Consider the following 26583-nt stretch of genomic DNA (forward strand, 5'->3'; position numbering starts at 1 on the left):
AGAGAGAGAGCGAGAGAAAGAGAGAGAGAAATTATTTGACTCTGGGAAGAACGTTTCACTTTAGCTGTTGTTCGTTTTTCCTGGTAAAAACACAGAAAGGAAATTCAGTGTAAATCGATTCAACTAAACATAGCATTTTCACACTGAGGTGTTTAAGAACTCCAGCAGCACGGCTGTATCTGATATCAGCACACTTACAGATATATATATTTAGCTGGCGCCTTCCCAAGAAAGAAAAGCACTAATATTCTGTGAAACGTGACTTGAGAAACCTTCCTTTTTTCGGTTGAACTTTCATTGATTTTTAGATTTACACTGTAAATATATACACTGTGTCCTGGATGAGTGGATCAATAGAAATTCACAAAATTACAAAAATGACCTGAAATAAAGTCTTTTTGCACTGATTTCCATTGAAAGTTAAGAAGTTTTCTATCCCTCTATATTGTAAAATTGCTGTTTTAGAGATGCATCCTTTGCACATCATTGGACAACAATACATAAACAAACTCAACATAAACAAACTCAACGTATTTTGGGTTCATTTCACACAAAGTCGAAATTTCCTGATGAATAGACCAATAGAAATTCTCAAAAATGACAAAAATGACCTTAGATTACCTAATAAAGTCTTATTGCACTGATTTCCATTGAAAGTTAAGATGGTGTTATCTCTATATTGTAAAGTTGCTGTTTTAGAGATGCATCCTTTCCATTTTGGGTTCATTTCTGTTGGGTTAATTTCACACAAAGTCAAAATGTCCTGGTGAATAGACCAATAGAAATTCTCCAAAATGACGTGAGAGAAACTCTTTTTATACTGACTTCCATTGAGAGATTCCCAAATTTCCGAGTTTTTGAGTTTTTCTCACAGCCTGTTGTTTACAGATTGAAGCTCTGTATTGATTGGTCGGCTGAACTGCGCTGAACTCCAGACCGGCTGCAGTTTAATAAATGTCTGCTAAACGTTTAGCGCAGGTTTAATATGATAAAACACAGAGTTTGGAGCCGCAGTTCGCGATGCATCTCCTGCAGATCCTCAACAGCTCCCGGTTTTGGCAGCGATCAGAACCAGAACTGTACATCCCATAACCTCCTGCTTCTCACCCAAACGCCCTCGGCTTTAAAGTACCTTTTGGCGAGAGGTCAGAGAGAGGAATTTTAATTGAGGGTCGACTGCATTCTTGCTTCTCACCATAACAAAAGGGGGTTGCAGACACATTCCAACGTATGCCAACACACACACACACACACACACACACTCTCTGAAACCTCACTGTCACAGCCACTGACTGACGACGTGTCTGCGGGAGCCTGTGTGGCCCTGTATTCATCACAGTGTGGGGACCAGACCTCCCCAAAAAACACCAGAAAACAAGATCTGATCTTCCGTCAGAACATTTATCTGCTGCACTATCAATCTGTACACTGTTTTACATTACATTACATTACATTACATTACATTACAGTACATTAAATTACATTACATTACATTACATTACAGTACATTAAATTACATTACATTACATTACATTACATTACAGTACATTAAATTACATTACATTACATTACATTACATTACAGTACATTAAATTACATTACATTTCATTTGGCAGATGCTTTTGTCCAAAGCGACTTACAATAATGAAGTACAGAACTAATAAAAGTTAAAGGTAAAAACATCTTTAGACAGGACCTAAAGGAGGTCAAAGGGTTAATAATAGGATAGAGAAGTGAAGGAGGGGAAGAAAAAAACATTACCAAAAGTAAAAATATCATTATTTTTTATCCAGGCGCCAAGGAAGTTTGTAAAAATTAGTAAAAGAATGGTAAAGAAATGCACTAATATTTATTCTGGCAGAAATTAACCAAACCACGTTGAGTTTGTTCCTTTTGTGGAGAGCTTCCATTGATATCTAGGTTGTCACACTATCTATCGTTTCTCTATACACTGTTTAAAAAAACAATCAGTGTAAAAAAAATGCATTTTCAGTCAAGAGAGGTGTTTAAAAATGATTCTGGCAGTAATATTCTGGAAGATTTGGTTTAAGAAAAGAAAATAACTCAAAACACGTTGAAAATGCTTACAGAAAAAAATTAAATGCACTAATTTTCTGGCAAATTTGGCTTAATTAACCAAAATTCATTTATTTCTAGGTTGCCACACTACAGTGAGCACTTCAGTTTATGTTTGAGTAAAATGAACATTGTTGTTTTATTCTATAAACTACAGACAACATTTCTCCCAAATTACAAATAAAAATATTCTCATTTAGAGCATTTATTTACAGAAAATGAGAAATGACTGAAATAACAAAAAAATATTTTAAGAAGTTTTAAGAGTTCAGAAATAATCAATATTTGGTTGAATAACCCTGATGGTTTTTAATCACAGTTTTTTTTTCATGCATCTTGGCATCATGTTCTCCTCCACCAGTCTTACACACTGCTTTTGGATAACTTTATGCTGCTTTACTCCTGGTGTAAAAATTCAAGCAGTTCAATTTGGTGGTTTGTTGGTTTGTGATCATCCATCTTCCTCTTGATTAGTCAGACGTTCATTGCTATCTCGGTAACACAGGCGCCGTGCCGAGCCGAGCGTACACCCCCACTTATTACACACACATGAACACACAGCAGCACAAACCCAACTTTTACACCAACAATAAACAGAATAGTAAATAAAATAACATTGCTGTTCCCGTAAATGAGCTGCTGGAGCTCCTTCACAGCGTCAACCAGCAGCTCAGTTTCCTCTGCTGAGAAGAGTTTGTTGAACACGTCCAGGTAGCTGCACCATTAAAATAGCAATCCACCAAAGACAGAGCTCACCTGGTTCTACTCTTAAAGAGAATGATGAGCAAGTGATGCTCTGATTGGTTTATTTCACGTTGCACCCAAAATTAACCACATCCATGATTAATTAAGAGAATTAGTACATGACTTTGCTTTGCGTTTCAAGCCGAGCAAGCTGTACTTTTCCCGTCGTTATGACAGCAAAGACACACTGACACGCTCTAAATTCTAGACTTAATTCTAGAACACACAGCACTCTTAATTAAGATTCTGTTAAAAATCAACTTTATTAACCCTAAGACAGAGCCCAGAGGGATGCTAAAATAAGTGATAAACCAAACAGCATTTAAAAGTTTCCTATATAAGAACAGAATGTAGTTGAGTTAAGTTACTCTTAAAATTAGGACCAACTTTATAACCCTAAAATAAAGCCACGGGAGATGTTACAAAATGCACAAAGAATGTTACCAAATATTTCATTATGTTTCCTGCATTTGGCCTTAATATTATTCAATAATAAACTTACGGTTGAGTTAAGGAACGCATCAACTTTATTAACCCTAAAACAGAGCCCTGAGGTATGCCACAATAATGTGATAAACCAAATTGTTACCACATAATTTATAACGTTTCTGCATCAGAACTGGATATAACTCAATAATAAACACTGGGTTGAGGTAAAGTTCTGTTAAGGTACTTTTAAGAGTAGTATAAACTTTATTAACCCTAAAACAGAGCCCAGAGGGATGCCACACAATGCATTAAACCATAAAATGTGCTGTTACCAAATAAGTTACAATGTTTACCGTATTAAAACTGAATATAACTCAACAATAAACTTAAGGTTGAGTTCAGGTACTTTTAAAACTAGTATCAACTTTATTAACCCTAAAACTGAGCCCTGTGGGATGCCACAAAATGCACTAAAACACTGAAACTGTTACCACATCATTTGTGATAATGTCTGCATTATTACAAGCAAATACTGTTCAAATGTTATTAACATTATTACAGTGCAATTCAACTGCATACAGTAGCGTGTAATTAAAATACATTCTGTATTTGAGTTGTTTTTCTGCGAATAAACGTCAGAATTTCAGAGAACCTCAGAGAACGAGCCTCAACATGTCCAAAGATCTGAAGCTCCGGTGAAGAGCTGCTGGATGCAGAGAGAACCAGTCACTCCCAGTCCAGACCAGTCACTCCCCCAGTCACTGGGATTAGTGGCAGCAGCCACTGCTGGCGGGATGTTTACACTGTCAACAGCTCCTCCGTGCCGCACTGAGCCGTGTGACAGATCACCACACACTTCCAGCGACTGGTTTCCAGGAGATAAAGTGGAGGATGACCATAAATCACAGAGAAATTCTAATTATATCCTTTAAAATGAGAGATATTTTGTCAAATTGAGTGATATTACACTAATTCTCTACAGTTTTATATTAAAAAATCTAAAAAATATATCTAATATCTAAAAAAAAAGATAAAAATATCTAAAAAAGCATGGGAATCTAATATATAATTAATAATAAACCTAAAGGGTTGAGATATGGTTCTGTTAAAATTAGCATGAACTTTATTAACCCAAGAGCAGAGCCCTGTGGGATGCCACACAACAAGCTAATCAATAATATGTGCTGGTTTCCAGGAGAAGAAGGGCAGAACAGCCATAAATCCTAGAGAAATGATATTAGAATGAATTATTTTCCATATAAATAGAGATATTTTGTGAAATTTAGTGATATTACACTAATTCTCCACATAAAACATGCTGAGTAAAAGTGTTCTTTCTATTGTCTTCTCTACAAGATTATTTGATTTGGTTTTACCAAATTAAAAACCTCTGGAATATAATCAAGAGGAAGATGGATGATCACAAACCATCAAACCACCAAACTGAACTGCTTGAATTTTTGCACCAGGAGTAAAGCAGCATAAAGTTATCCAAAAGCAGTGTGTAAGACTGGTGGAGGAGAACATGATGCCAAGATGCATGAAATTACAAACAATAACAAACAGGGTTATTCCACCAAATATTGATTTCTGAACTCTTAAAAGCCTTAAAATGACTTTTTACGTGTTTTCACAATGGATTTCTCAAAGATTCTTCATCAGATCACCATCAATCTGGTGTAAAAACCACCATTTTTAACCTTATATACAGCTCTGGAAAAAAAATCAATGGAATATAATCTATCATCAATAATAAACCTATAGGGTTGAACTCAACTTTATTAACCCTAGAGCAGAGCCCTGTGGGATGCCACACAACACGCTGATCAATAAAGTCTACTGGTTTCCAGGAGATGGAAGTTAGAATATCCATAAATCATAGTGAAATTATATTAGAATTAATCATATTCCATAAAATTAGAGATATTTTATTAAATTGTGTGATATTACACTAATTCTCCACATAAAACACATAAAATAATAGTGTAGAATGGTGCTTCCATTTTTCTATTGACTTCTCTACAGTTCTACCCGTGCACTGTGGCACTCTCTAGTGGTGTAAACTCTTTATATCAACTTTCATTACTTTAATTTACTTTACTTTAATATTTTAGTTTTATTGATGAATAAATAACCTTATTCTGATACAGGGCTGTATAATACAATTACAAGTACAATTTATCTCTTTATTTTATTGCTTTACTTTATTTCAGCCTGTCCACTTATGCTTTTATTCTGAATTATTTTATTTCTTCTTGATTAAATCGTATATCGTTTGCTTGTTTTTCTAATGCTTTTACTATTTAATTTTAATTGTTTTGTTCATTATTAAATAAGTTCCTTATTTCAGCTTAATCTGATTAAATACTTGATTTTAATTTTCTTTTCATGACTTTTTGGCATTTCCATTTCCCGTTTCCTGTGATAATTCACACCCCACCCCCTTATCTCCTACCTGTTCCTCACTGTTATCTCCTAATCTTATCATCTTATCTCCCTCTGTGCTTCTCAGGGGGTTCAGATTAAAGAAGAAGTTATTTCCCCTGCAGCCGTTACAAATACAGTCCCCACAAATACAGCAATACCAGCACAGTTAAAGGTTACATTTATTTATTTGTTTATTTATTTGAGTATGCTTTAATAAGTCTATTATTTATGTTGTCCTTTATTTTAATAGTTATATGTATTAGTTATAGTGTGAAGGAAAGAGTGAGTTTGTGAAACTTCATGATTCTCCACAGATTAGACCTGAGAATAGGTGGGAAAACAAAAACCTCAGAAGAGGTGTGGAAAAAAAGGTGGGAAACAAAAAGAACAAAGGAAAAGACACTCAAACAAAATACAAACAAAATACAAACAAACAGGTTTTAGCTCAAATTAAACTAAACTTAAAACTCTCTCTCTTTCTTTTCTCTGTTTAATTCTAATAAACTAATAAAGTTATATTGATGGATTTATTTTCTGATAAACTTTTGCTTAAATTTCTCTTGTCTTTTGCCTTTTCTTCTTTGTTTTTGTTTTGTTGTCCTTTCTTGGTCTTTTCTTGTTGCTTGCTTTTTTTCTTGTGGTCTTCTTTTGGTCTTCACCCAGGCTTTTTTGTCTTTTCTAGTTTTTTTTTTGTATTTTCTTTGTCTTTCTTGGTCTTTACTTTGTCTTTTCTTGTTGTAATTTTTTCTTGGGCTTTTCTTCGTTCTTTTTTGTTATTTTCTTGGTATATTCTTGTTGTTTCTTTGTCTTTTCTTGGTCTTTTTTCCGTTCTCATTTCTTTTTTCTGCCTTTTCTTGGTCTGATCTTTTCTTTGACTTTTTTGGTCTTTCTTTGTCTTTTTGATATTTTCTTGTTATTTCTTTGTCTTTTCTTGGTCTTTCCTTTTTTGTGTTTTCTTTGTCTTTCCTTGTGTCCTTTTTTAGTCTTATCTTGTTTTTCTTTTCATTTTTTGACCCTCTGTTACCGGGCTTTAGGGTGTGTTTTTATAAAGTGCTGCACAGGTGTGTGTGGTTGGTACTGATCACCACCGGGGTTTCTGGGAATTGGAGTTTCGAGACCCAACCCCACTGATTCTGATTCTTCCCCTCCGTTGCTCAGCTCCCCTGCTGGTGGCCAGTGGTACAGAACAGCTTATCATGCTAACTAGTAAAATATAATTACATTAAATATAATAAAACACTGTTGATTTCAGGATGATGATCATATTTATACATTTTGTTGGTCTTTTTCGGTCTATCCTTGATCTTTTGTTTGCCCTTTTCTTGGATTTCAGGATGATGATCATATTTATACATTTTAATATGGATTTTTATGTGTTTTGATGACTGATTAATATGAAACATGGTTTTTAATCATTACTGTAACAGCAGGCTGGAGATGAGCCGGCGTTGGTGTGTGTTGAGTCCGGGTTGATCTGATTGGTGTAGATTAGGGCTGTAAGTGTAAAGTGTAAGAGAATATGTAGAGTAAATTGTGCTGCATGCTGGGATTGGTGGAGACTCAGGAAGAGTGAGGTCAGGTCTGGTGATCTGAAGTGTGATCAGGGTTCTCACGCTCTGCTGCTGCTGCTGCTGCTGTTATTTATAGAGCTCAGTCTGACAGCCAGGTTAACACTCTGTAAATGAACCCCTTCCTTTACATATATATATATATATATATATATATATATTCCTATTACATATATACGCCTCTAAAGTGCCCTCTAGAGTGGAAAAAATTTAACAAAGTGCCCTTTTCTTACAATAAATTATGAAGATGAGCCTCTAGATCAAGAATTTTCGATCTTATGTCTTAATGAGTGCCATCTCTCAGTGCCATTCCATCCTTATTGGGTAAAGAGTGCCATTAGAAATTGCTTTCTATGTACCTCCTACTGCCCCCATGGTTTAAAAAGTGTAAAAAGTGGCAAAAATAGGACAGTGTGCCCGATTGGCTGACTGTCTTGTTGAAAAAATGATTGAGTGCCAGCTAGTGTGTCGAGTTCCCCTTCTTACAAAACGTGGCTGTGCCACTAGATAAAGAAAAGTGCCATCTATGGGTGACATTCTGCCCTTCCCAACATAAAGAGTGCCGTTCTATGCTACCCTATGAGACAATCAATGGTTGACCCAGAAGGTGGTTGACTGTAGGAGGGGCAACCACTCCCTGGTGCCCCCATGGTTTAAAAAGTACCTCTAAAGTGCCCACAAGTGGCTGTGGCAAAAAATTCTTGTGGGAAAACAAGTGACTGAGTACCCCTTCTTACAATACATTATGCTGTGCCACTAGATTAATAAAAGTGTCACCTATAGGTGCCATTCTGCCCTTCTTCAGTTAGGAAGTGTCTTCTATAAGGAATTGCCTTCTATGCCACCCTATGAGACAGCCACTTGTGGAATTAGAAGGTGGCTGGGTGCAGGAAGGGCAACCACCCCCCTTTGTGGACCCATGGTTTCAAAAGTGCCTCTAAAGTGCTCTCTAGGGTGGCAAGAATTATGACAAAGTGCCCTAATGACTGACCTTCTTATGGAGAAAACGTGATCAAGGTGAGTGACCACAGGAGTGCCTCTTTTTGCAATAAATAATGATGATGAGCCTCTAGATATAGAAAGAAATTTTGATCTTATGTCCTAATGAGTGCCAGCCATTGGTGCCATTCTGTCTCTCCTGTACTAAACAGTGTTGTTTTGAAGTGCCTGCTGTGCCACTTCCACTTGCCAGCATCATAAAGGTGCCTCTTCCAGCAGAGTAAATGCAGAGGATGCTATGCTGTATAGGGTTCTCCTGGAATGGGCACTGGAAAGGGCACCTTTGGGACACTGTCTAGTATGGGTGGCATGAAAGGTACTTTATAATTGTACTTATTTAAAACTGTAAGAGCAGAATGGCACCTATAAGTATCAGTATTTCTTAACCCTTTGAACCAAAGTCTATTTAAGTGTGTTTTTTCTCTGTTTTCGTCAGTTCCCATTTCACTATGTTATAACACAGTTATGTAGGGAGACGCCATATGCTTTTTTATTTTTCTTTATACCAGAAGATCTTGTGCTGCACAAAAATGTCATTATTTGAGATGTAAATGCTTCCAGAATTTGAATTTGATTAAAATATTACCCAATTTTACCATTTTTACTTATTTTTGAATGTACAGACTTTAAATAATTGCACAAAAGAGTTTTCTTTTCATTAATAGTTAGATTAAAGTGTATATTAGTTGAAAGTGTAAGGATTTTGATGATAGTTCATCACATGGATTATTACTGTCACAGAATACATGAGCAGGAGGTCAGTGCTTTTTTTTAGAAACAGTAAGGTTCCCTATTTATCACAATTTATGAATCATGTTGGTGCGTTGATGCAATTCCTGAGTAACTAAGCTCTAAAAACAATGCACGTTTTTTACGCAATTTGCATCAATGGGGTTCCAAGGGTTAAACATCCTCTTCACAATCACTTTAGCCACTCTAAAGGGCACTTTAGAGACACTTTTTAAACCATAGGGGCCTTGAGGGGGGTGGTTGCCCCTCCTGTACCCCCCCCCCCTCTTCTTGAGTCCATCAGTACTGTCTATCCCTCTACTGTGAGACAGAGAACTGAACTCAGATCAGTGGGAGGAGTTCCAGAGTTCTGAGGACTCTTACGCCACCGGAAACCCGAGCCGGCGGGTTCATTAGAAGAGGCGCTGAGAGAGGGAATTCTGGGAAACCGACCCGAGTCCATCTACCTGCCAAGATCCCGGAGCTGATGGGGGGGTAAGTGATCCGGTCAGGTGTTTGCTCTGGAATCTGCTCTGGACGTTCTCCTAATAAGCAGGTGCACCTGAGGAGATTTACACAAGCTGATTCAGCATTAAAATAACTTATACATTTATTTAAGTCAAATTTAGGGGGCCAGTAGGGAGCTGAATAGCATGTTTTACAATTATACACTACCAGTCAAAGCTTTGAACACACCTTAAATTCTATGTTTTTATTTCCCTATTTTAAAATGTTCTGTATTGTAGATTAATACTAAATTCATTCATCCAAACTATGAGGAAAAACATGGAATTATTTGGAATTATGCCAGTAAACCAGAATTGTTTTTTTTTTAAACAAACCAGAATATGTTTATGTTTAGATGATCAGTTTTGAACATCTCTGCTGGATTTTCTCAGTCAGTTTTATGAGGTAGAGTCTCCTGGAATTCAGGCTTTCAGTTAACAGCTGTGCTGAACTCATCAAGAGTTAATTACTTGAATTTCTTGTCTCTTAATGTAAAAGTTTGAGAGCATCAGTTAAAGTAAAGTAGTGAAGAGGTAGAGTTACAGGTATACAGTGAATAGTGAATATTTGAGGAATGTTCGAATCCAGGTTATGAGAAGCAAAAAAACTACTCTACTAAGTGAAGAAAAAAATACTTTGAAAAAAATGAAGGTCAGTCAATCTGAAACATTTCAAAAACGTGATGGATGATGGAACTGGCACTCATCAGGAGTGCCCCAGGATAGGAAGAGCAAGAGTTCCCTCTGTTGCATGATTCCTTATGTGTTCTTTCATCGTCTGATAGATCACTTTACAATACATTTATGTGTATAAAAAAAACACTGAATGAAAATTAGATCATTTTTAGATTTTTTTTTTAAAAAGGAACTAATACAAAAACTAACCAGAATCAGAAAATACTGATAAATTATTATAAACATTAATATAATATATTTAAAACCTATTAAATATTAAACTTTAAATGTTGTGTGTCCTGCAGTCTGTATAAGAGCCGGGTGGGTATATGTGGGCGGGTGCCAGTGCCCGCGGGGTATCTGCCCGCTTTTCTGTGGCCCTCAGCCTCAGATCTGAGCAGCTGATTCATTCCCTCGCTGTGGGGAGAAGATCCCGGACTCTCAGTCCTCCTTTACACCAGATCCTCTTCCACTGCTTTAATACCAGCTGTTAGCTTAGCTTAGCATAGCAACACAGGGATTATAGACACTGCCGTGCTGATACTGAGGTAAACTGAACAGAAATGTTCAAAAGTTAGAGTTAAGTCAGTTCATTATTGGGTAAATAAGGGTTATTTATTCCATCCAGAGATACCAGAGTAATATTTTTGCAGAATTTAATGTAGAAAAAAAAATTTAAATGTATTTTCGTAACAAATGATTAAGGTAGAGGTGAAAAACGACACATTCAACCAGCAATCCAACACCTTTTAACACACTGCACGCCTGGATACATCGGATACATACAATTTATTTAAATAATTAAAGTTAATTTAATTGATTGATTCGTTTTTTTACACAATAAGTCTATTTTAAATATTATTATCAGGTGAATAAAATAAATTTGTATTTAGGCTTCTTTTGGGGAGGGGGGAGTGACTACACACTGATGGTGAGTTTCTGTCAGAAACTAGGGGAACAAACCCAATATGCAAATAGATTGTGACAGAAGCCAATAGAAAATAAGCTGTCGATGGCAACAGACTAAAGTCAGTTATTATAAGTTGATTCAACTCAAAGATCTCCATTGAATAATGTTTGGAAATGCCTGGATAAGAAATAGTAATGTTTACTTGAAAAAATGAGTTAATTAAACTAAAGGGTTAAATCTTATGTATTATGGATAAGATATGGATTAAAATAGATTGATTGACGTAAAATATAAATGTAAAAATAAGTTTAAAAAAAAGAATGCTGTAGAGTGAAGAGTAATGAGCACACAGCCAATACAAAGTTGGCATCTTGAGAAAATGATGCTTGTTCTTACAGCCTACAACATTGAAACCAGACAAATAATCATAATATATGATCTATAAGTTTACCTAAAGCAGCCTGGGGAGGGGGGTGACTACACACTGATGGTAAATGTCAGAAACTGAGGGACACACCCAGTATGCAAATAGATTGCCAATAGAAAAGAAAGTGCCAGTGGCAACTCAGATTAAACTCGTTTGGAAAATGTTTGGAAATGCCTGGATAAGTAAAATTGACCTAACTCTAATATTTTATGGATTAAATGTGTATTAAATAGATTAATCGAAATAAAATATAAATGTAAAAATATGTTATATAAAAAGAATGCTGTAGAATGAACAGTATTGAGCACACAGCCAACAACACAAAGTTAGCATCTTGAGAAAACGATGCTGGTTCTTACAGCCTACAACACACTGATGTTGAGTGTCAGAAACTGGGGGACACACCCAATACGCAAACAGATTGTGCCAGAAGCCAACAGAAAAAATATGTGGCACAAATACTCAACCTAGTTGAGGAATATTTGTAAATGTCAAAAAAAAAATATTTACCTAAACCATTTGAGACAATTTGTTGCCTCAATTTTTTAAAGTAAAGTTTACTAAAATCTTAGCAAAATAATTTTACTGTAGTAAAATATAGATTTAAAAATTCGATATAGAAAGAAAATTCTATAGCGTGAAGAGTATTGAGCACACAGCAAATACAGAGTTGCTGCATCTTAGAAACTGGTGCTTGTTCTTACAGCCTACAACATCGAAACCAGACAATTAATCATAATATAGCATCTATTAGTTTACCTAAGGTAACCTAGGGAGGGGGGGGGGAGTAACTACACACTGATGGTAAATGTCAGAAACTGGGAAAAAACACCCAATATGCAAATAGATTGTGACAGAAGCCAATAGAAAAGAAGGTACCAATGGCAACTCAGACTAAACAGTTGAAAAAGTTGATTAAACTCATGTTATGTGGCAAAAATAAGCAACACAGCTGAGAAAGCTGTTTGGAAATGTCTGGATAAGTTAAAATTTTGCCTAAAATTTGTTTTAAATAAAGTAAAATAAAGTAGAAAGAAATATATCCTATAGAGTGAACAGTATTCAGCACACAGCGAATACAGAGTTACTGCATCTTAGAAACTGGTGCTTGTTCTTACAGCCTACAACATGTAGGCCAGACAGGTTTATATGATCATAAATGTTCTCCTAACCTTAAGTACTGTATCATGTTCATGCTCCTCCATGCCCGCCGCTGCGGTGGGACTGGTTCCCGGGTCAGGAGGGCGTGCCCGTACCCGGAGGTGTTCTGGGACTCGGAGCTGAGGGCGGAGGGCGAGCAGTGGAAGGGCACCGCCGCCTGCGTCGCTATCGGCTTCCTGTTCGCTCTGACTCTGGGATTAATCTACTGGTAGGTGGTGGATCAGCCCCACCTGCACTGGATGGTGCCGGGCCGGTTCTCTGGGCTGTTCTGGGACTCTGGCAGGAGCTCTCTGGTGTTCAGGACGCTCTCTGAGGACAGTCCCGTGCTGGACGTCTCTGTTGGACCCGTTGGAGACGCTGATTCTCATCTGCATTTCTGGGGGAGCCACGGGAACCGGTGCCGGCCCGACTCCAGCAGGTTCTGTACGGAGTGGGAGGGGCAGCTGGCGGTGGGTGTAGGGGTGGAGCTGGATGAGGAGATGGAGGTGGAGTTTTTTTTTTGATTGACTGAAAAAAAAAGCATTTTGTTTATATTTCTGTAATTTATGAATCTGCCTAAACGTCTGTCTCATCAGGACCGCAGTCATTCCCCCGGAAAGAACAGGAATCTTCCGCTGGTTCGGCATCTCAACATTTCCATCACGTTTTCTCCGTACGTCAGCGTCAACGACCGGCGCTTTCAGACGTCTCTGCAGACGGGAAACGGAGACTTCTGGCTCAGCCGACTCACCACCACCCGGAGAAACGCGGTAAAACAACATATTTCATTACTTAAAGCAGCAGTTCCGTTTAAAGTAGAATTTTCCTTTTAGATTGAAAGCAGTTGGGACAAAAATTGTAATGAATGGTATTTGTGTCCTGGTATGAATATTCCTGTAATGTGTGATTTATTTTTATTCTATAACAGAATGGTCTGAGAGGTTTATGGGATGTTATTGGTTTCTACATCACTACAGTCTTCGTACCGCATCATCACTGGCATTACCACCGCATCACCACCATTTTCATAATGCATCACCCCATTCTTCCTAACGCATCACCATAATCTTCGTACCGCATAACCACAGTCTTTGTTCCGAATCACCACCGGCATCATCCCGCATCACCATAGTCTTCGTACCACATCACCACTGTCCTCTTTCCACCGTCTTCGTACCGAGTTACTGCCAACCCCATCTCACATTACCACCTGCCTCGTACCACATCACCACCAACCTCTTCCTGCATCACCGTTCTCTTTCCGCATCACCATCACCACGGGCAACATCCCGCTTCACCATCGACCTCTCCTGCATCACTATCGCCATCACCACCAGCATCGTTCCACATCCAACATAACTACCAGCCTCGTCCTGCATCACCACTGTCCACTCCCCACATCCCCACGGTCTTATTCCTGCATCACTACTGTCTTCGTCCCGCATCACCACTGTCTTTTTTAACGCATCACCATAGTCTTCATTCCACATCACCACTGTCTTCATCCCACATCATCACATTCTTTGTTCCGCATCACCACCGTCTTTTTGTGACGCATCACCATAGTCTTCGTACCACATCACCACTGTCCTCTTTCCACGTCTTCGTACCGATTTACTGCCAACCTCATCTCACATCACCAGTCGCCTTGTCCCGCTTCGCCACCGCCATCACCATGGTCCTCGTCCAACATAACTACCAGCATCGTCCTGCATCACCACTGTCTTCGCCCTGCCATCGCCTCCGGCCTTTATCCCATTGAGTAACCCACATTAATCAACCTACATTACTAACGGCATCGTCTCACATCTCAGAATCTTCACGTCCTGCAGTGGACAAGTCCCATAACTCACTACTAACACACACAGCAGTCAGATATACTGTATTAAACACCATCAGTCAATCATTCAGTCAGCTCCGTTAGCCCCGCCTCTCTGATCTGAGTGTGTTCTCTGCCTCAGGTTCCTCTAACGAGTCGGTGGAAGGGAGAGATCTGTGTGAAGCTGAACGTCTCTAACCCGGCGGCTCTCAGCTGGTTTCTGGAGCGAGTGGGGAACTGCTCCGTTCAGCTGGACGCTGAGTTCCTGATTCTGGAGGGAGGAGAGCAGAGCTTCTCTGAAGAGCTTCCAGAAGATCAGAGCAGTCAGCTGCTGGCTAAACTCGCTCTGAGGACGGGGAGGACGACCATACTGACCTCAGGGTCGAGGTACCAACCGCCCAGAGCAGACAGCTCAGTTATACACCCAGAGACCTTCTGATTACACCTGTCAGGATCACTGGTTTTAAATGTTTTTATTACATTTAATAGTTTTTTGTATACCACTAAATATGCATTAGATTATATACATATCCCAGCTAACAGTTTTGGGTTGTTAGAATGTTTTCTAAACGTTAACATTCTTAGAACGTTCAATCTGTCAAGTTTTCTAAATGTTTTAGAACATTTTTTTATTTATTGTTTTAAAACATTCTGGTAACATCACTGCAACCCCACTTACAGTAACAGTGTTTTAGTTTTTAGTTTTGGGAAATTTACTATAACATTTCCATAATGTTAGTAATTCATATAGTTGGAAAGACCAATAATAGGTCAAACCATTAATGTTGCAAACCATTAATAGGTCAAAAGATTTCATGTTTTTGGAAGAGTTCAGAAATCAATATTTGGTGGAATAACCCTGGTTGGTTTTAATCACAGTTTTAATTTCATGCATCTTGGCATCATGTTCTCCTCCACCAGTCTTACACACTGCTTTTGGATAACTTTATGCTGCTTTACTCCTGGTGTAAAAATTCAAGCAGTTCAGTTTGGTGGTTTGATGGTTTGTGATCATCCATCTTCCTCTTGATTATATTCCAGAGGATTTTAATTTGGTAAAATCAAAGAAACTCATCATTTTTAAGAGTTCTCCTATTTTTTTTGCAGAGCTGTATATAAAAAGGCAATATTTTCCCTCTGTGGGGTTGATCAATTGTTATCCTCTCATAGCATCATAGCAGATAATAGGATAAAATATTCCAATAAAAAATTATGAAAATCTGTTCTACACATAAAATAAAATTAAAACACTGTTTTAAAATAAAATCCTCATACCAGGTCAATCGTGTGTTTAGAAGGTCAGTGTTCAGATATTTTCCTAGTTTTAAAGTCATGTATTAATTGTATGGTAATAATTTTTTACCATATTGCTGGAGTTATAGACTCAGCGTGTATCAGATTAGAGGTGATTAGTCTTTTATCTGTTTCAATGCAAAAGTCGGACTATTTTTAATCAGAACGGACAGCGATGTTAGTACAGAATTAGAACAGAAGTTGATTAAACAGTGTGAAAGACTACAGCAGCAGTAAAACTGTAGTGCAGGGGTCGGCAATGAAGTTTTTTGCAAGCCATTACGTGGCCACAAAAAAATTAATTCTGCTTTGTAAAATGAAGTGTAATGGGATGGAGTGCTGCTACAGACTAGTAGCTCTCCAGCCCAGAGAGTTGTTGAACCCAATTGAAAACAGTTGATCTCAAAGCAGGTAAACCCCAAAAAAAAAGGATATAAATAGTAATAAACAAATAAATAAACACAGCGCTCCATATGCTGGAATGAACCTGTGTCGTCAGGGTCACGTCCCAATACCCTATCGCTGCCCCAGCTAGTGAATTGGGACACGGTCGGGAAAAAACTTACGCCCTTATAAGGAGATCGAGAGCACAAGAACGGGCAGAAAAACAAGAACGGCCGTAAACTAAACTAAAGTCACTTCGAGCATGACAGAGAGAGAGAGAGAGAGAGAGAGAGAGACGGGGGAGGGATATAAACAAAAGCTCACCAGAGAAGCATTTTATTTTATTATAGTCTTTGTCTCTGTTAGAGAGAAGATATACAATATTAAAGGTGACAAAATGATCGATATCGCATTAATTAATCATAATCGATAAGCCAATAATGTAACTATTGTTAAAGTCCTTTTTTTATGACACCGTTTTTTTTCCGTGTCTCTTCAGGACGTAAGGATGGCGCCGCTGCAGCACAGCTGGAGCTACACGGGCATCAGGGGCATCATACCCGCCGTGCTGCACTACAGCCTGCTGGGATATAACTTCTTCATTCCTGATGCTGTTGGTGAGTCTGATACTCGACGTGATTCTGGTTTATTTACAGTCTCTCAGGTGAAGCCAGGATTTTATTATTTAACGTCTGATTTATCTGTTGGATGCAGGCGGTTCTCTGACGGATGATCTCATCACAGATGAGGAGCTCTTCATTCGCTGGCTGCAAATCATCTCCTTTCTTCCAGTCATGTCCTTCCAGACGCCGCCGTGGAGCTTCAGTCAGTCCCGGGTACAGCGTATAATTCACTTTTACACTTTATAACAACAGAACAGTACTTAATTTAACATTACTTATGACAAAATGTCTTAAATTGTTCTTAAATACAGCCAATTAATTATTAGTTAAGACATTACTTAACTATCTAACAATGTTTATTAATGTTATTTGTCTCCATTATTATTATTATTATAAAGATCTTCCACTATATTTGACTGGACAGAAAGCACACTGACACTCATTAATACACATTTATTAAATGCTCTTGATCTAGAGGGCACATCTTAATATCTCAAACCCTAAAAAAGGTTTAGAACCCCAGTAGTTAATTAGCTAGTAAGTATATAAGTATGTATGCAAGTACAGTTGTGGTCAAAAGTTTACATACACTTGTAAAAAAACATAATGTTATGGCTGTCTTGAGTTTTCAATAAGTTCTACAACTCTTATTTTTCTGTGATAGAGTGATCGGAACACATACATGTTTGTCACAAAAAACAGTCATAAAATTTGGTTCTTTCATAAATTTATTATGGGTCTGCTGAAAATGTCACCAAATCTGCTGGGTCAAAAATATACATACAGCAACATTAGTATTTGGTTACATGTCCCTTGGCCATTTTCACGGCAACTAGGCGCTTTTGGTAGCCATCCACAAGCTCCTGGCAAGCTTCAGGTCGAATGTTTGACCACTCTTCTTGACAGAATTGGTGCAGTTCAGCTAAATGTGATGGTTTTCTTGCATGAACCCGTTTCTTTAGCACTGTCCACATGTTCTCAATGGGGTTTAAGTCAGGACTTTGGGAAGGCCATTCTAAAACCTTAATTCTAGCCTGGTTTAGCCATTCCTTTACCACTTTTGATGTGTGTTTTGGGTCATTGTCTTGTTGGAACACCCAACTGCGCCCAAGACCCAACCTTCGGGCTGATGGTTTTAAGTTTTCCTGCAGAATTTGGAGGTAATCCTCCTTCTTCATTATCCCATTTACTTTCTGCAAAGAACCAGTTCCACTGGCAGCAAAACATCCCCAGAGCATAATACTACCACCACCATGCTTGACAGTAGGCATGGTGTTCCTGGGATTAAAGGCCTCACCTTTTCTCCTCCAAACATATTGCTGGGTGTTGTGGCCAAACAGCTCAATTTTTGTTTCGTCTGACCAGAGAACTTTCCTCCAGAAGGTTTTATCTTTGTCCATGTGATCAGCAGCAAACTTCAGCCGAGTCTTAAGGTGCCTTTTCTGGAGCAAGGGCTTCTTTCTTGCACGGCAGCCTCTCAGTCCATGGCGATGTAAAACACGCTTGACTGTGGAGACTGACACCTGTGTTCCATCAGCTTCCAAATCCTTGCAGACCTGCTTCTTGGTGATTCTTGGTTGACTCTTGACCATCCTGACCAATCTCCTCTCGGCAGCATGTGATAGCTTGCGTTTTCTTCCTGATCGTGGCAGTGACACAACTGTTCCATGCACTTTATACTTGCGTATAATTGTCTGCACAGTTGCTCTTGGGACCTGTAGCTGCTTTGAAATGGCTCCAAGTGACTTCCCTGACTTGTTCAAGTCAATAATTCGCTTTTTCAGATCCACACTGAGTTCCTTTGACTTTCCCATTGTAGCTTTTGTAGCTGAGTCTAATCACTGGGTCAAATGAGCCCTATTTAAATGGGCTCATGAGAAGTCAACAGCTGTAGTCAATCAGAATCACTTACAAGAAGTGAAGAGGCCATGACATGAAGCTAATTTGATTGACACAACTCGCTACATCACCAAAATTGACAAATTTTGTTGCTGTATGTATATTTTTGACCCAGCAGATTTGGTGACATTTTCAGCAGACCCATAATAAATTTATGAAAGAACCAAATTTTATGACTGTTTTTTGTGACAAACATGTATGTGTTCCGATCACTCTATCACAGAAAAATAAGAGTTGTAGAACTTATTGAAAACTCAAGACAGCCATAACATTATGTTTTTTTACAAGTGTATGTAAACTTTTGACCACAACTGTACATAAGTACGCAAGTAAGAATCTCAGTAGTTAGTAAGTACGTAAAGTATGCACGTACAAAAGTAAGTAAGTTCTCAGGTACGTAAGAAAGTACATTCGTACGTATGTAAAAAGAATGCAACTATGTAAGAAGGTATGCAAGTAAGCACTTAAGAAAATATGCAAGTACATAAGGGCACAAGTATGTAAGAAATATAAAGTACATATAAAAAAGTGTGCAAGTATGTAAGAAACTACGCAAGTACGTCTGTAAAAAAGTATGCAAGTACATACATAATAAAGTGTGCAAGTGCATTCGTGGTTCCTCTGGTTCTGAAGTTCACTGAGGAATGGAGACGAACTCAAAATCCAATCTACAGACCGCTGTGGTGGATCAGCCCTGAAGATCCAATCACTTTCACTATCGACGACCAGTTCCTGATCGGATCTGAGGTCTCGAATCTAAAACTTACATCATAAAAAACCTGGATAGGAAACAATTAAAAGTCTATAAGCACAATCCCCACATATTTGGCATTAAAATATGCAGGGGAGTATAAACTTTTTGCCCTATGCTTCTCAGATGCCGTAAATCACTGCTTGCAGCTATATTTATTATTATACCACAGTTAGTTCAGATCCTGCAATGTGATTGGCTGAAAGGCAGTCTATAAGTGCCATTATCAGCTGGTAATGCACTGAAACCGAAGCTCTTCATGTTGTATTACTCCGCCCACATATAGGTAACCTAGCAACGATGCAGCGCTTACAAGCCAAACAGCGCAGCTACAAACAGAGCAGAAATGGAACTACTTTAACTGATGGAGTTTTTACAACCAAACAGATCCTACTTTCTCCTCCTCTTTAACTCTTTAAAAAATTTTAATAAACAGAGATAATGGATCTGTGGTATAATCGTAAGCAATAATGCACTCGAGGTTTGTGCTATAACCTGTAATATTGGCACTGATGTTCTGATCTACGACCACAGCACAGCAGTGCCAATATTACACATTATAACACAAACCTCGATTGTATTTTATTATAATAATTATTATTATTTTATATTATATTTACACATTATTCTGATGTATCCAGGTCCTGGTGGCTCCTGTAACAGAGGAAGGAGCTCGGAACAGGAACATCTACCTGCCAGGAGTCGGGGTTCAGTGGAGAGACGGGTGGAACAGGCAGGTTTTTGATGGCGGGACTTTTCTACATAATTTTCCTGTTGCACTGGATAAAGTGGCCTTTTTCCAGAGGATACAGTCTTAAAACTTTACGAAGAAACATATAAAAGAAATGACTCTAGAAAGACCTGGAAAGAAGCACAAACTCAACTCAACAGTAGCTAGGGTTAGGGTTAGGGTTAGGGTTAGAGCTACCACAGCTCTAGCGCCTCTGCTGGCTGGTTGCAGTATGACGCGCTGCACACAGGATGCTGTTGGTGGACTATTTTCAGTCCTGCAGTAACACTGAGGTATCTGATCTGTGGGTCTTATGTATATACATTTATATATTTATTGATAAACTCCTTCAGATCCCCCACATTACCGATAAATAATTCACCAAGCAACCTGATTCTATTTTTAAGAAAAAGCTAAAAACATATCTTTGTACACTAGCTTTTAATTTTTTTATTTAATTTACTTTTTATTTAGACCCTTCTTATTATTTATATATTATGATTGATTTATTATTTGGTTCTGATTTTATTTTTACTCTATTATTATCTTATTTTTATTTTATAGCTTTTAATTAGATCTTATTTTTATCTGTCTGGGTTTGACTGTATTTTTAATCTATCATAATTTTTATGAATCTGTTTTTGAGTATTATATTTTATTAATGTTCATTTTATTATTTTTTTATTTTTATTACACTCATAAACTCCTCCAGATCCCCCGTATGAAACTCAAAAAGAGTAAAGAAGCAGCTTTCTGTTTTTATGCACCAACAATCTGTAACACATTACCGATAAATATTCATCAAGCACCCTCTGTTCCTAGTTTTCAGAAAAAGCTAAAAACATATCTTTTTATATTCGCTTTTAATAAGACCTTATTCTTAATTTTCTAGCATTTATTTAGACCTTTCTTAATGTTTATATATTATAAATGTTTTATTTACTGTTTAATCATTTGGTTATGATTTTATTTTTACTGTATTATCTTATTTTAATTGTTTAGCTTTTAATTACATCTTATTTTTATGGTTTTATGGTTTTCTGGTTTCGACTGTATTTTTATTCTATCATAATTTTATCTCTATGTAAAGCACTTTGAGCTGCATTTTTATGTATGAAAGGTGCTATATAAATAAAGTTTATGATTGTTATTATATATATATATATATATATACACTGTATATACACACACATATATGTATATATAAATATATATATAATATATATATATAAATATATAGTATTGAGTATTGTATATAGTATAGAGTACTGAAGAACAGGGTGAAAAAAGGAGAATAATAAAATATATATAGAAACAGATACAGAACTGAGATGAAACAATAATGGATACAAAAATGGTCAGAATGTTATGATTATATATATATATATATTTAAGACTATTTTTATGTTGCAAAAGCTGTAAAAGGATGTTTTTCTCTAAATAAGTTTTGGTAAATGATTATTAATGTGATTTTCTATTTTATTTTTTATTAATTAAAGCACATACACTTGTGTGGTATTTAAGTATAAAAGTATTTTTATGCTAATTTATGCTAATGTAAATATTTCATGTTTTTAATTGCAATTATCATAAACACAAATAAACAAACACATTTCAGCTCCCATTCTTCTTTAGTTCTTTAATTTTTTCACTCGTGATTCACAATTCAGAACCGTTTACATCATTCTTGCATTAATAACGTACAGTAATACAACATTTCATTTGTGCCTCATTGAGATTCGTTTCAACTAAAATTAATTTTAACAAAAGATCAGAAAGATGAAGTGTAGAAAAATAAAAACAAATAATAATCATAATGTACATTTTAAGCATTTAGTGCATTTAATGCATTGGTCAGGTACAAGATGGACATACAATTAGCCATTAATTCATTAATTAATGCTTTTTTACTTTTTTTTAATAAGAAATAATGTTTTTTCAAATTCTTTAGCAACTCAGAACAAAATTATTCAATAATAATATAATTCATCCAAATATTTTCACGTCCTGTAATAGTGAACAACAGCGGTGTTAAAATCACTTTATCAGCTTTTAAACAAGATTTACCACAATGAACCTGGAATGGCTAGTTTTAGTAGGGTAGTGCACCTCTGGGTGAGAGATCAGTAACTTCTAGACGATGCCTTTAAATACCTTTAAAACACAATCTAAGACCTTCTGCCCAGCTGAATGAATGTTTTGAAAAATATACGATTATACAGCTCTGGAAAATAATAAGAGAGCACTTAAAATGATGAGTTTCTTTGATTTTACCAAATTTAAATCCTCTGGAATATAATCAAGAGGAAGATGGATGATCACAAACCATCAAACCACCAAACTGAACTGCTTGAATTTTTGCACCAGGAGTAAAGCAGCATAAAGTTATCCAAAAGCAGTGTGTAAGACTGGTGGAGGAGAACATGATGCCAAGATGCATGAAAAAAAAACTGTGATTAAAAACCAACCAGGATTATTCCACCAAATATTGATTATTTCTGAACTCTTAAAACTTTATGAATATGAACTTGTTTTCTTTGCATTATTTGAGGTCTGAAAGTTCTGCATCTTTTTTGTTATTTCAGCCATTTCTCATTTTCTGTAAATAAATGCTCTAAATGAGAATATTTTTATTTGTAATTTGGGAGAAATGTTGTCTGTAGTTTATAGAATAAAACAACAATGTTCATTTTACTCAAACATAAACCTATAAATACCAAAATCAGAGAAACTGATTCAGAAACTGAAGTGATCTCTTACTTTTTTCCAGAGCTGTTTATATATATATATATTATTATTTATTTTTTTTACTGTATTATCTTTAGCATATAGTGCACAAAAAAGCAAAGCAAATATACAGAAAACGGTCAGATTTAAACAAGATTTACCACAATGAACCTGGAATGGCTAGTTTTGGTAGGGTAGTGCACCTCTTGGTGAGAGATCGGTGACTTTTAAATGCACTCAAATACATTCTGTCCAACTGAGAGACTACAAAAGTGGTGTATTAATGAACCGAGAGAAGCAATATGGTTGTTTTGAAAAATATATTATATATATTTTACTGTATTATCTTCAGCACTGTAAAAACGCCACAACTCACCACCTGCTTCCCATAAATACTGTATTAATATAGTAATAATATAGTGCACAACAGCCGTAGCAAAGCAGAATTACTGGAAAACTGCAAGATTTACCACACTGAACCACAATGGCTACTTTTAGTAGGGTAGTGCACCTCATGGTGAGAGATCGGTGACTTTTAAATGCATTTAAAGACATTCTGTCCAGCTGAGAGACTACAAAAGTGGTGTATTAATGAACTAAGAGAAGCATTATGGTTGTTATGAAAAATAAATTATATATATTTTACTGTATTATATTTAGCACGTCCTGTAATAGTGCACAACAGCAGTAGCAAAGCAAAATGACCAAAAAACCACTAGATTTAAACAAAATTTACCACAATGAACCTGGAATGGCTAGTTTTGGTAGGGTAGTGCACCTCTTGGTGAGAGACTGGTAACTTTTAAATGCACTTAAATACATTCTGCCCAGTTAACAATAAAATCATACACTCCCTGTTTGAGAATGTCTAAGCTATTATAATATTTAATATATTTAATATATTTTCAGCACAGTATTTTTTCAGTAAACACCACATCACTCTCCACACAGACTGATATAATAAGTCCTGTAATATTGTGCACAACAGCAGCAGCAGAGCAAAGCTTGCAAAAAAGCCCTAATTCTTCTCAAATCACTTTATCAGCACTTGGAAACACTTTAAACAAGATTTACCACAGCAGCGTCATCCACCACATTAATACTACAGGTCTGGAGAGATCAGCTAAAGCTAAATAAACGCTAAAGCTAAATAAACCCTAAAGCTAAATAAACGGTGGTCAGGAGGTGATTCCCCACTGAAACGCTGAACGCAGGAAATGTCAGCAGACGGAAAAGGTGTGGTTCTGATTATATACGCAGTATCTAGTGTTTAAAGCTAAAAGAATTTATATAATTAAGTACTAAGATACTGAGAAAGAGATGTGATGTAATGCTGTGATGATGTGATGCTGTGATTGATTGGTTCCTTTCGTTTTTATTGGCCAAACGTTTGGTCCGTATATATTTTTCAGTCTTCAGCAGATCAGTTAAGACCCTCTTTAAAGCACCGGCACTTAAAACAACCCTGTATTTGAGCTTAAATACATATATTCACACTCATATTCACACTATGGCTGCACAATATTTGAAATATAGATCAGATATAGCAATAAAATTACCAGGAACAATAAACATGATTGAGAATTTAGACTGAAATGTGCACACTCTGGTGCACTGTGTATCGTAAAATTGCATTTTCAGCTCGTTTCGCACTATATATAAGGCGAACTTATAATCCGGTGCTCCTTATGTATGAATTCTACCAGTCAGATAAGTATTAAGGAGCAGTAAAGTCACTCTGCTGAAGTACAGAGTTATAAGGGTGTTATAAGAGTTTTCAGTAAAGTTTCTCCAGCACTAAGGCTGGAGCATTAGCAGCATTAGCCGTTAAACCACAGCGCTAAGCACTAGCTCTTTCCCCTTTCAGAGGGGAGTTTAAAACAAAAAACAACCTAAGTGAGAGTGGAACATTCAGGTGTCTCAGTTTAGCGCTGTTGGGCGGCGTTTACTAGCGGCTAATGCTAATGCTGCTGCACCCAGCCTTAGTGCTGGAGAAACTTCGCTGAAAACTCACCCTTATACAAATGCTGAAAATGTAAGGTTACTGTTTAGAAGATAAATCTGTGTAGATTAACATCCAGCATTTTTTGTTTAAGAATTACAGTTCTGTTTACGTAGGTGGTTCCGCCAGCTTTCCTAGGCATCTTTACTAGTGTCGCTTAATAATGCGCCTTATAATAATGTTTGTTTTGACTGAACAAATAAATATATAGTGAAAATGTCTTTAAATATCATGATTTTAAACATTTTTACAGTACCTCCCGGTTCTACATGTGCACACAATGCTGAAACTATACACTATGCAGCCCTCATACTCACACTCACACTCAAAGCCTCTCATTTCCCTTTCATCAAATCCTTCAACTCAGAATTATAACACCCATATCAATCTCGCTCCAGCAACAGAAAATAAAAGAAAAGAAAGAGAAAAGAGAAGAAAAGAGAAGAGAAATGAGCTGCAGAAGGTAAAGCAGGGCGTTCGTCTCACTTCAGAGCTTTGGGATCCAGCTGAAACAGGGCCAGCATGTCCAGCATCGCCTGTCTGATGTGGTTCCCAAAACGCTGAGCATCCTGAAAACCAAACAAAAATCACGAGTCATATAAGAGACATGCATTCAATCAACCAGTTATAGATTTACAGATTCCCCTCTATTAACATAAATACAGCTCTGGAAAAAAATGGGTTTATGTTTGAGTAAAATGAACATTGTTGTTTTATTCTATTTAAATATTATATATTTATGTATATATAATATTGTCATTTAGAGCATTTATTTGCAAAAAAAAAAAAAAAAGATGCAGAGCTTTCAGACCTCAAATAATGCAAAGAAAACAAGTTCATATTCATAAAGTTTTAAGAGTTCAGAAATAATCAATATTTGGTGGAATAATCCTGGTTGGTTTTTATCACAGTTTTTTTTCATGCATCTTGGCATCATGTTCTCCTCCTCCACCAGTCTTACACACTGCTTTTGGATAACTTTATGCTGCTTTACTCCTGGTGTAAAAATTCAAGCAGTTCAGTTTGGTGGTTTGATGGTTTGTGATCATCCATCTTCCTCTTGATTATATTCCAGAGGTTTTTAATTTGGTAAAATCAAAGAAAATCATCATTTTTAAGTGAAATCTTATTTTTTTTACAGAGATATTTATAGTGTTGCTGATTAGGTCCATATTCTACAAGATACGTTTAACACTTTGTAATAAAAGCAACACATTTGGCATTAATAAGAGCACATTAGCCACCTAAACAATCCAAGATGGCGGCCATTTTTCAAAATGATCACCAATGACTAGAAATACTGTGACAATCTGGACATTACATTATATGCGCAACTATGCAGTTATTTGTATTATCTTATCTTATTCTTTACATTCTTCTTAAGTTTTATTTTTTTTCTTGTAGTTCTTCTCTTAGTCTTTATTTCCTATTTATTTCTTTTCATATTTTTCTTTTTTATTGTTTAATAGTTTTGAACTATTTCTTTAAGTTATTTAGATTTTCTTTTATTATTATTACTATTATTACTATTTTTTTAGTTCATTTATTTATTTGCATTGTTTATATTGTACTATGTAAAAGTTAGTTTTAGCTTAATTTTAAAGCGTTTTTGTTGTTTTGATCTTACCTTCTTTTGATCTTAATATCTTATCAATTAAACCAAGTTTTTTACGATTTACTATTATACTATTATAATTATAATTTTTTAAAATCTATTTTTATATT

At 36.5% G+C, this 26583-nt stretch overlaps 1 protein-coding gene and 1 pseudogene across 3 annotated transcripts in view; one reads left to right on the forward strand and one right to left on the reverse strand.

Annotated features, from left to right (window-relative positions):
* The first annotated feature begins 12528 nt into the window (after positions 1-12528).
* LOC111191157 (SITS-binding protein-like) lies at positions 12529-20286 on the forward strand (annotated as a pseudogene).
* A 1462-nt stretch (positions 20287-21748) lies between these two features.
* The window catches only part of cpt1aa (carnitine palmitoyltransferase 1Aa (liver)), a 32200-nt gene continuing 27365 nt past the window's right edge, over positions 21749-26583 (reverse strand). For 2 of the 3 annotated variants that reach the window (XM_022665225.2, XM_022665226.2), the window contains exon 19: positions 21749-25427. In XM_022665225.2, the coding sequence (XP_022520946.2) occupies positions 25341-25427 (87 nt within the window). In that variant the 3' untranslated portion in view covers positions 21749-25340. The remainder of the gene's footprint in view (positions 25428-26583) is intronic. The other variant, XR_007429063.1, reaches the window with a different exon arrangement.

Source organism: Astyanax mexicanus, chromosome 23, assembly GCF_023375975.1.
Source record: "Astyanax mexicanus isolate ESR-SI-001 chromosome 23, AstMex3_surface, whole genome shotgun sequence".
Lineage (NCBI taxonomy): Eukaryota > Metazoa > Chordata > Actinopteri > Characiformes > Acestrorhamphidae > Astyanax > Astyanax mexicanus.